General features: G+C 39.1%; 1 protein-coding gene across 3 annotated transcripts in view; it reads right to left on the bottom strand.

Annotated features, from left to right (window-relative positions):
• hdac7b (histone deacetylase 7b) overlaps positions 1-11,942 on the bottom strand; it is a 21,520-nt gene extending 9,578 nt beyond the window's left edge. The window contains exons 1-11 of one of the 3 annotated variants that reach the window (XM_046843487.1): positions 11,924-11,942; positions 8,792-8,864; positions 7,674-7,758; positions 7,495-7,589; positions 6,773-6,802; positions 6,481-6,587; positions 6,243-6,390; positions 2,847-2,980; positions 2,266-2,439; positions 2,033-2,162; positions 526-659 (exon numbers count right to left, since the gene is read on the bottom strand). In XM_046843487.1, coding sequence (XP_046699443.1) covers positions 526-659; positions 2,033-2,162; positions 2,266-2,439; positions 2,847-2,980; positions 6,243-6,390; positions 6,481-6,587; positions 6,773-6,802; positions 7,495-7,589; positions 7,674-7,753 — 1,032 coding nt within the window. In that variant the 5' untranslated portion in view covers positions 7,754-7,758; positions 8,792-8,864; positions 11,924-11,942. Of the gene's footprint in view, positions 1-525; positions 660-2,032; positions 2,163-2,265; positions 2,440-2,846; positions 2,981-6,242; positions 6,391-6,480; positions 6,588-6,772; positions 6,803-7,494; positions 7,590-7,673; positions 7,759-8,791; positions 8,865-9,078; positions 9,491-11,923 lie in introns of those variants that run through there. The other 2 variants (XM_046843422.1, XM_046843576.1) reach the window with 2 other exon arrangements.
• Between the last annotated feature and the right edge of the window lie 338 nt (positions 11,943-12,280).

Below are 12,280 nucleotides of genomic sequence, written 5' to 3'. Positions count from 1 at the left end.
GTGCTGGTGCTCTATAGCAGGAGATCTTCCACTCCAACCTATGGATTATGCTAAAGATTGGAGAAGAACCACATATGGGTGGGAAAGTAAGGGATCTAATCTGATTTGATATCAGGAGAGTGGAAAGACTCAGTGGTTTTGTAGAATTGACAGGTAAAGCGTGTAATTGTAATCCTATGAGCTACAGCGCCATCATCAGGATGATCAGACCCATTTTGCCTCAGTGGCAGAACCAGAGTAGAACAAAGTACCACTTACTGCCCACATCTCACTTCTCTTTGACTTAAAAGTAATTGACAAACAGTATAAAATCAGTTATGATCAAAGTTAAACTAAAACATCAACACCTGCACCACAGCGAACCCTACAGGCTGCAGACTGATGCAACTGACCCGGGTTTATGATACAACACTGCCCCCTATCACACAGGCTGTGCAGCTGCAATGGGGCAAAACTCAATCACAACTAATAACTGAACTGAATAAAAAAAGCAGTGAAAAGTGGAAACTCCACTGTGTTCTGTACCTTACACTGGTTACTGACTCCACACTCCTGCAGCCGGGCAAAGACTCGCGGAACCTTCCCAGCATGCTCAGTACGACAGCTGCTGTTGCCACAGATACACTGCTGCTTCAGCATCTGTGGATCATACATGAGCCCTGACCACACACACACACACACACACACACACACACACACACACACACACACACAAACTAATATAAGTAATTAACATAATAAACATTATTAGTTTAAACGTTATTACTAATTAGTATTAAACGTACAAAAAATCAAGGTTTGTATGAAGCTCTAGCACTTATTTCGTTAATAGGGAAGTAAAAATCAATGCATTAAACAGGATAATATCTGTACCTCACTCAGGTTACACTGTTTCCTGCTGAGCTTTTACACACACAGCAACATTTTTTCTTTTAGCTGAAGAAGCTCCAGTGCTGCTTAAAGGCTCATATAATAAGTCATATATAATAAGGATATTAATGTTGTATGTATCTTATGGCTCTAAGTACACAATGAGTTTATGTTTTGTGGTTCTGAGAGATAAATGGTGCACAATGATGTGTATTTAATTGTGTAATAAATGTATTTATGGTGATATTTATACATGAAACCGAACTCAAAAATGTCTCCAAATTTGTGGACTGCTCTGAGAACATGTTTTACTCATCCAGTGATAGAAGCTGAAGCAGAGACGAGCTTTTCAAAGCTGAAACTCTTTAATGGGGGAGACGTTTCTGTCACAGCGTGGGTCACCCATTCGAGCTAAAACCACAGTTGGTGCTTGGTGTATCTACTGATCACCAACATACAGTTCAGCATCAATTCAACATCAAGCAGAACATTTAGAGAGGAACAAATGATGAAGAAACTCCAGACTCGAACTCACCACAACATCCGGGGGATTATTTATTGCAAGGTAGTTAAAAAGGTTTTGTGTTCATGATCATTGTAATAGAAATCAATCAGTGTTTGAGTCATAAATATTATTCTATTAATAGATCAGTGTGCTGAGAGTCACATTCGAGTCTTTACACATAAACTGAGGTGATTAAGTAAAGAGTCTTGTGATAAAAAGGAACATTATAGTTATAATAAATCACTACTTTGGATACTTAAGTACATTTGAAGGCAAAAACGTATGTACTTTTACTCAAGTGAACGTTTAAATGGACATTTTTACTTTTACTGGAGTCACATTTTACTGAGTGAATCTACTTTAAAGTACATGGTTTCACCATTCATCCACCACTGGTGTTTGGTCAGGAGATGTTGATGAATTCTCTATAACATCAGCTCTGATAGTACAGGTTCTGATTCATTACTGTTTTTATAATTATACTCATTCACAGACAGACAGACAGACAGACAGACAGACAGACAGACAGACAGACAGACAGACAGACAGACAGACAGACAGATAGATAGATAGATAGATAGATAGATAGATAGATAGATAGATAGATAGATAGGTGTGTTTTTTCTCTCAAGTAGTAAACTTGTGTTCTGTTGTCACCTGTTCTGAGGGCGAAGTCAGGGGCAGAGTCGGCAGTGGCAGTGGCAGTGGCAGGAGGACAGGAGTGGGTGTGTGTCAGGCGTTGGTGTGATCTGCTTTGTAATCCAAGCTTTGGTCTGCAGAGCCACTGCTGAGAAGGAGAAAGAGAGAGAGAAATCGGATGAAGAGGGATGAAGGGATTATTACAGATTGGGTGAAGGTGGAGAATGTTGGTAATAAAGTGATTGTTGAACCTTAGCGCTGGGACTTAGCTGTGATGAGTCTTCACAGAGTTCCTCCTGGAGATCAATGCTGTGATCTTCTCCAACTATAAACTGAACATCTCCTTTTTCCTGCTTCTCCGTTCTCTTCTCCGCCTGCAGGTGGTGCTGTTCTTGGTGGATTACGCACACTCTAGTCGGGATCGTCTTGCCGACAAACAATAAGGTAACATCATCAGTTAGATTATGCAGAAGACTTTCAGTTCATGTTCACAAACGTCTCAGATATGTTGAGTTTTTTGGTGTTTTCTGAAACTTTCCCACACACACAAGAGTATGGAGAGTTTTCACAAAGTGGCATGAAAAACCAGAAACATCAGGTTCTGTGGGTGGAGAAATCATGATGAGAGAGACCAGAGAATATCAGACTGGTCTGAGCCGAGAGGAAGTCTACAGCAACTCATTATAATCATGATGAGCAGAAAAGCATCTCAGCTACAACAACACAAGACCACACGGGGCTTCAATTCTGACAGGTAAATATCGTAAAAATGTGTGTGTGTGTGTGTGTGTGTGTGTGTGTGTGTGTGTGTGTGTGTGTGTGTTTCTTTTACCTTATGTGTGTGTAAGAGTCTCTTTGGTCTTTGGACGCTCCTGCACTGATAAAATCCACACGGCTGTTCATTCAGGATTAAAGGCTGAGAATGACATCTGTGTAACGGTCTGTGCTGCCTCACACTGACACACGCTGCAGGACACACACACACACACACACACACACACACGCACACACACACACACACCGTATGCAATGTATTACTCTACAGTGTGGTGTATAACTGTACAGTGTGGTGTATAACTCTACAGTGTGGTGTATAACTACAGTGGGGTGTATAACTCTACAGTGTGGTGTATAACTACAGTGTGGTGTATAACTCTACAGTCTGGTGTATAACTTTCCAGTAAGGTGTATAACTCTACAGTGAGGTGTATACCTCTACAGTGTGGTGTATACCTCTACAGTGTGGTGTATAACTCTACAGTGAGGTGTATAACTACAGTGTGATGTATGACTCTACAGTGTGGTGTATACCTCTACAGTGTGGTGTATACCTCTACAGTGAGGTGTATAACTCTATAGTGAGGTGTATAACTACAGTGAGGTGTATAACTCTACAGTGTGATGTATAACTACAGTAAGGTTTATACCTCTGCAGTGTGGTGTATAACTCTACAGTGAGGTGTATAACTACAGTGAGGTGTATTACTGTACAGTGTGGTGTATACCTCTACAGTGTGGTGTATAACTCTACAGTGTGGTGTATAACTCTACAGTGTGGTGTATAACTCTACAGTGTGGTGTATAACTACAGTGTGGTGTATAACTCTACAGTGTGGTGTATAACTCTACAGTGAGGTGTATAACTCTACAGTGAGGTGTATAACTCTACAGTGAGGTGTATACCTCTACAGTGAGGTGTATAACTCTACAGTGTGGTGTATAACTACAGTGGGGTGTATAACTCTACAGTGTGGTGTATAACTCTACAGTGAGGTGTATAACTTTACAGTGTGGTGTACAACTATAGTGTGGTGTATACCTCTACAGTGTGGTGTATAACTCTACAGTGTATTGTATAACTCTACAGTGTGGTGTATAACTACAGTGAGGTGTATAATTCTACAGTAAGGTGTATAACTACAATGTGGTGTATAACTACAGTGTGGTGTATAACTACAGTGAGGTGTGTAATTCTACAGTGTGGTGTATAACTCTACAGTGTGGTGTATAACTACAGTGTGGTGTATAACTTTCCAGTGAGGTGTATAACTCTACAGTGAGGTGTATAACTACAGTGAGGTGTATAACTCTACAGTGTGGTGTATAACTCTACAGTGAGGTGTATAACTCTACAGTGTAGTGTATAACTCTACAGTGTGGTGTATAACTACAGTGAGGTGTATGACTCTACAGTGTGGTGTATACCTCTACAGTGTGGTGTATACCTCTACAGTGAGGTGTATAACTCTATAGTGAGGTGTATAACTACAGTGAGGTGTATAACTCTACAGTGTGATGTATAACTACAGTAAGGTTTATACCTCTGCAGTGTGGTGTATAACTCTACAGTGAGGTGTATAACTACAGTGAGGTGTATTACTGTACAGTGTGGTGTATACCTCTACAGTGTGGTGTATAACTCTACAGTGAGGTGTATAACTACAGTGAGGTGTATAACTCTACAGTGAGGTGTATAACTACAGTGGGGTGTATAACTCTACAGTGTGGTGTATAACTCTACAGTGAGGTGTATAACTCTACAGTGTAGTGTATAACTCTACAGTGTGGTGTATAACTACAGTGTGGTGTATGACTCTACAGTGTGGTGTATACCTCTACAGTGAGGTGTATAACTCTACAGTGAGGTGTATAACTACAGTGTGGTGTATGACTACAGTGTGGTGTATAACTCTACAGTGAGGTGTATAACTACAGTGAGGTGTATGACTCTACAGTGTGGTATATACCTCTACAGTGTGGTGTATACCTCTACAGTGAGGTGTATAACTCTACAGTGTGGTGTATGACTACAGTGTGGTGTATAACTCTACAGTGAGGTGTATAACTACAGTGAGGTGTATAACTCTACAGTGTGGTGTATACCTCTACAGTGAGGTGTATAACTCTACAGTGAGGTGTATAACTACAGTGAGGTGTATAACTCTACAGTGTGGTGTATAACTACAGTGGGGTGTATAACTCTACAGTGTGGTGTATAACTCTACAGTGAGGTGTATAACTTTACAGTGTGGTGTACAACTATAGTGTGGTGTATACCTCTACAGTGTGGTGTATAACTCTACAGTGTATTGTATAACTCTACAGTGTGGTGTATAACTACAGTGAGGTGTATAATTCTACAGTAAGGTGTATAACTACAATGTGGTGTATAACTACAGTGTGGTGTATAACTACAGTGAGGTGTGTAATTCTACAGTGTGGTGTATAACTCTACAGTGTGGTGTATAACTACAGTGAGGTGTATAACTCTACAGTGTGGTGTATAACTCTACAGTGTGGTGTATAAATACAGTGTGGGGTATAACTACAGTGAGGTGTATAACTCTACAGTGTGGTGTATTACTTTACAGTGAGGTGTATAACTACAGTGTGGTGTATAACTGTACAGTGTGGTGTATAACTACAGTGAGGTGTGTAATTCTACAGTGTGGTGTATAACTCTACAGTGTGGTGTATAACTACAGTGAGGTGTATAACTACAGTGAGGTGTATAACTCTACAGTGTGGTGTATTACTTTACAGTGTGGTGTATAACTGTACAGTGAGGTGTATAACTCTACAGTGTGGTGTATTACTTTACAGTGTGGTGTATAACTGTACAGTGAGGTGTATAACTACAGTGAGGTGTATAACTCTACAGTGTGGTGTATAACTCTACAGTGTGGTGTATAACTACAGTGTGGTGTATAACTACAGTGAGGTGTATAACTCTACAGTGTGGTGTATTACTTTACAGTGTGGTGTATAACTGTACAGTGAGGTGTATAACTCTTCAGTGAGGTGTATAACTACAGTGTGGTGTATACCTCTACAGTCTGGTGTATAACTCTACATTGAGGTGTATAACTCTACAGTGAGGTGTATAACTCTACATTGAGATGTATAACTACAGTGAGGTGTATAACTCTACAGTGAGGTGTATAACTCTACAGTGAGGTGTATACCTCTACAGTCTGGTGTATAACTCTACAGTCTGGTGTATAACTCTACAGTCTGGTGTACAACTCTACGGTGAGGTATATAAATCTACAGTGTGGTGTATACCTCTACAGTGTGGTGTATAACTACAGTGTGGTGTATACCTCTACAGTGAGGTGTATAACTCTACGGTGTGGTGTATAACTCTACAGTCTGGTGTATAACTCTACACTGTCGTGTTTAACTCTACAGTCTGTTGTATAATTCTACAGTTTGGTGTTTAACAGACCTCCCTGGAGAACTGCCAGTTGAGGATTGACCTCTATGTACACATGTTTCAGTAAGATGAAGCGCTGTAACATGTTTTCATGTGAATGAGTGAGAGGATGCTGGATCCACATCTCTACCGGGCCGATGACGTTCACATTCCTGTCCATCTGAGACATGAGAGAAAATAAGGTGTAAATAAAGTACACAAACAGCTGAGACATAAAGCAGGCTGAGTATGAAGCTGAAAAGAATAAAACCTGATGGTACGGCTGTACACTTTTGTCCCACAGTTGTGGCGTGTGATCAGACTGCGCTGTAGGTGGAGAGTACTGACATTTAGTGCAGCTGCTGCCGCTGCTATGATCTGACAACACACACACACACACACACACACACACACACACACACACACACACACACACACACTATGAGGTGTTTAACAATATTCCAAATAACTATAAGAATTTCAGAAATCTGCTGTTAACGATCAGCTGTGTGTGTGTGTGTGTGTATATGTGTGTGTGTGTTTCCTGTTGGATAATCACATACTCAGTTTGTGCTTCAGAACTGAATCAGAGGCTGAAAAAAAAAAAAAACATTACAATGATCTTGTTCTGTGACATTATACTTTCATTGTCATGCATTAATTATCAACATTTTTTTCCACATTAATGATTAATTGATTGATTAATTGGTTGATTGATTAATTGTTCTTTCTTATTAATGATTTTGTTTTATTGCATTAATGATCAAATTCTGTCACATATCATTTCATTGTCACGCATTATCTAATTTTTTCAAATTAATGATGCCTAATGATGAATCATTTAATTTCTTCACATTGAGGATATTTTTCAGATGAATGATCATATTTTTCATATCATAAATTCTCTCATTCTGTGAAAAGAACCTCATTGCATTAATAATGTTGTTCTGTCACAATAATTGTGAAAGTAGCAACTCAACAGTTAGGGTTACGGGTTGCTTATCAGAAGGTCGGTGGTTCAAGTCCCGGTATCAACAAGCTGACACACTGGGGCCCTTGAGCAAGGCCCTTAACACTCTGAGCTCCAGGGTCACTGTATCATGACTGATCCAGTGCTCTGACTGCAGCTTTCTAACAAGCTTGTGTATGTGAAGAGAGAACTTCACTGTGGATCAATGTGTATGTAACAAATCAAATGTCTTTTTAATTGTTGAACTCATTTTGTCACATACTTCATGATTAATGTGTTTGTGTGTGTGTGTGTGTGTGTGTGTGTGTGTGTTACCTGTTCTCCACAGCTGTTTACCTCTGGGATGTGAAGACGGAGGTGTGTTTGGATTCTCATGCTGGGAGTTGAGCGCTGAGACATGTGCTTTCTCCCTAAAGAACAACTACCAAGCGGTTATAATACAGTACAGCACAGGGTCTCAGAAAAACAGATAAAACGTTTGTAAAGCGAGTCACCGTTCAGTCTCTGTTCGTTTAAAACTCCGACGGTTCATCAGACACCGCTGCAACTTCTGCTTTACCTCTTTACTGGCCATGACACCTGTCCATCCGAGAAAGAGCATAATAATGTGTAAAAATAAATCATCATCATCATCATCACATCATCAGACTCAACAAGAGAGATGAGTTGAGATAAATAAACAAGTCAGATGCACTAAATATAGTTTGCAGAAGTGGAGGTTTTGGTTGATGATATAAGATTAGCATGTTGATGTAGTCCAAAATGGTTTCTGTGGTAAAGTGTGTTAATCCACATGACAGGTGCAAAAATAACACCACCAACATCAGCACAAACACAATCCTTTCAATTCCTGGAACATGTAGAAAATTGTACATCGTATCATTTAGTATCTACCTATCTTTAGTGTCTTCCACGTTTTTCCAAATCTGCATGTTTAGTTTGCTTCTTCTAAACTTCTTCAACTTTATTGTTTCTAAAGCAACGTCTCGTTCACAGGGAGGTTTTTTTTACGCTTAAGGAAGGAGTCTCCAGTGTCAGACTCTTGGTAGTAATCCCATAGTCTTTATGTTTGACAAGATTGTGATTCTACATGTTCTTCACCAAACATAATTTTATTAGTTGTTTTTGGATGCAGGAGCATTTTCTCTTCACATGAACTAGGAGACCCAAACATGTTCCAGCTGGACAATGCCCCTGTGCACAAAGCCAGATCCATGAAAATCAGCTTTCCATGGGTTGGAACGGAAAATCTCCTGCTATAGAGCTCTAATCTCTACTGAACATCTACCTCACCTTCTCACATACATCAGTTCCTGACTTTACTAACACCATTGGAGCTGAATGAACTTCCACCATATCTTCACAAGATCTAGTGAAAACTCTTCCCACGAGAGTAGAGCTCATTAGAGCAGAAAATAGGAACAGAATGTGGAATGGGATGTTCAAAAATCTAAGAGCACGTGCCATATAAATATATATAATTTTATATAAACCATATATTATATAAGTGCAGTAAATAGAAATAGAATAAAAGTAAATGTAACAGTTACATGCCAGTAAAAACAAGGCTTTTGTTTTTATTCCTAAATGAATAGGTTTTGTAGTTTCTTACCTCTCAGTGAGTTTCCACTTCTTCAAGAAACCTTCAGAACTGAGAGCAGGAGGATGAGCTGTGAGCTGAAAGACTGGTTTAAATAACACAGAACAGGGGAGTTGCCCCCACCATAGATACACACACACACACACACACACACACACAATTTATACACCACAGAGAAAGTGTCTGGTGTGTATTCCAGTAAAAACCACCCCCAACCCTGACCCACTAACATTTATACTTCCTGCTCATTTTCAGTTTAATTATTTAGTGTGTGTGTGTGTGTGAGTAGTAATTCTTACTGATTTCAATTTGATAGATGTTTGAAGTATCTCAGTGTAAATCAGCCCTGAAGAAAAGTGCTGTCTGCCCTCTTCTAGATACGTAACCTTACAGAGGCTCCTGATTGGCTAATTGGTCTCTGTGACTGACAGCAGAGTTTAAGCTCCACCCACACCAGATTTACAATCAGTCTCACACTCTTGGCTCACAAATAACAAAAACACCAGATATTTATTAATATCACTAACACTACAGTCATGAGAATAATAAAGTGCATTTCTCTCTTTCTCTCACACACACACGCACACGCACACACACACACACTGAGAGAACACTTACTAACCTCATTCCAAGAGCACTCTTACTGATTTACACACACACTGCGAAGTACCCTTATTCCACACACACACACACACACACACACACACACAGTAAAAGTACCCTTATTCCACACACACACACACTGCAGTACCCTTATTCCACACACACACACACACAGTAAAAGTACCTTATTCCACACACACACACACACACACTGGAGTACATTTATTACACACACACACACACACACACAAAGTAAAAGTACCCTTATTCCACACACACACACACACACACACACACACACACACACACTGTGGAGTACATTTATTCCACACACACAAACACACAGTAAAAGTACCCTTATTCACACACACACACACACGCACACACACACACACACACACAGTAAAAGTACCTTATTCCACACACACACACACACACACACACACACACACACAGTAAAAGTACCCTTATTCCACACACACACACACACACACACACACACACACACACACACACAGAGTAAAAGTACCCTTATTCCACACACACACACACACACACACACACACACACACAAGAGAAATAGGACACTACTTTCCACACTAAATAACCAAAAGTATTAGGACACCTGAATATTCCCCAATATGTGGTTCTTCTCCAAACTCTTACCACAAACCGGAAGGCACACAATTGTATCTGACGTCTTTGGATGAATGACATTGTTCATTACTTAAACCTGGAGACCCAAAACCTGTTCCAGCATGTCAATGCCCCTGTGCACAAATCCAGCTCCATGAAGATCTGCTTTAAATGGGTTGGAGTGAAAGATCTCCAAAATCTAGTGAAGATGAATGAATGTGACTGCACTCCAGACCTTCTTACCACACCTTCATCAGTATAAAATATATATAATATAAATACACAGACATATATATTCAGTTAGGGGAGGGGGAATTATTACATATTTAGATGAAACAAACACGTTAAAACATGTTACATGTGATTTAAAAACACACTTGAGTTACAGCATTAACTGAGATTATGTCAAATTTCTGACAGTACAGGAAGTGAGCAGGTCATGTGACACTGAGGCCTGGTTAGAAATAACCTTCACAATGTAGGACACGCTGCTGTTTTTAGCAGGTGGCTTGTGAGCTTTTCCTGAGAACTGTTCGTACCCCTGATACGACCTCAGCAAGCCGGGACCTCTCTCCATCGTCTGCAAAAATCTTATCCTGTCTCTTTTTTACACTTTTAATGTTGAGCTATTTTATGAGTTGCTCAGTAGCTCCTAGTTTTATAACCATAATGACTGTAAAAGTCTGTAGAAAGATCATCAGTCATAATCACACACTCCAGTGCTCATGTTAGTTCTCACTCTCCAGTGTTCTGTAGTGTTTAAAGACTATAATCACACTCTTGATGTCACCCAAATGAGGATGAGGTTCTGCTTTTGAGTCTGGTTCCTCTCAAGGTTTCTTCCTCCTAACACCTAAGGGAGTTTTTCCTTAACCACAGTCTCCATGCTGCTCTTCAGGAATAAATACACATTGTTCACCTTCACTGTTACATTCTGTAAAGCTGCTTTGAGACAATGTGTGTTGTGAAAAGCGCAATAGAATTAAACATAACTTGACTTCACACACACACACACACACACACACACACACACACACACACACACACACACACAAATGCATGGGTCTTCAACTGGGGGTCCACGGCGGTTCTGCAGGAAGTCCACAAAATTTATGTTGAATCACAAATAATTTGAACAAAAAATAAACATGTGGGAAAACATCAAAGAGAAAATATTTCATTAAAAACATTTACATTAAAGTTCTTTTAAACTTAAAGCTGATGTTCATGTAAATGTTTAATTGTCCACCTGAAATCTTTTTATTAAAAAACACAAGTGTGTGCAACTTAAAAAATTGTGATTTTAATTGCCAAATATGTTCTGCTATGATGCATAAATCTTTTTAAAATATTAGAAAATAAATGAAAATATACAGACATGATGCAGGTACAACGACAACATAGTTCTAATTATCTTAAATAAAATAACTGCCGTAATATGATTGGTTTCTATTAATATCAGTGGCTGTTTGACACATTTTGTATCAGGGGTCCCTGCCCCATGTCTCTATCGCCTAAGGGGTCCTTGACCTGGAAAACATTAAAGACCCCCTGTTCTTGGATCACTGCCTAGTGGACAAAAAGAAGAAATAGGGCAATGCAGTGTTTTTAAGATTACTGACTGCACCTTTAATCCAAAAAGAATGAGAATGAAGTGGACTGATTTTTACCACAGAATCATAAACAGAGCAAAATGCAGACATCATTAACATCAATTATTGAGAAATATTAATTTCTGTATCAGAATCAACATGAAATATTCTCTCCAAAGAATCACTGACTGCACCTTTAATCTACAGAGAGACAAGCAGTCTAATGTGCACTAAATAAAAAAATATGTTTTTTCATCATCCATTAATACTCATTTTTAGTAACAATAATTCTTGAAAAAATTGCTGACTGCACCTTTAATCTGCCGAGTCTGGAGCCCTGCTGAAGTATTTCGCTTAAATAAAGCAAACAAAGTGAAATCAGGTTATTATATTTTTGGTTATTTTTTTCTGTATCGATAATAATACATTTTATTATTATTATTACATTAATATAAAATATCACTGACTGCACCTTTAATCTTCAGAGTTGGTCGTAGCCTGAGGGGCACAGATCACCAGGTACACCATGGAAAAGTAAAAAGAGTGAAATAAAGTTTATCTTCTTCTTTTGATTAGATCTCCTTCAGGATCAATACCAACATTATCAGTATGTACATAACAAATTCTTTAAAATAATCACTGATTGCACCTTTAATCTCAGCCTGAAACA

Source organism: Silurus meridionalis, chromosome 1, assembly GCF_014805685.1.
Source record: "Silurus meridionalis isolate SWU-2019-XX chromosome 1, ASM1480568v1, whole genome shotgun sequence".
NCBI classification, from domain to species: domain Eukaryota; kingdom Metazoa; phylum Chordata; class Actinopteri; order Siluriformes; family Siluridae; genus Silurus; species Silurus meridionalis.
Note: the sequence above shows the minus strand (reverse complement) of the source record. Positions and strands in the feature narration are given on the sequence as shown.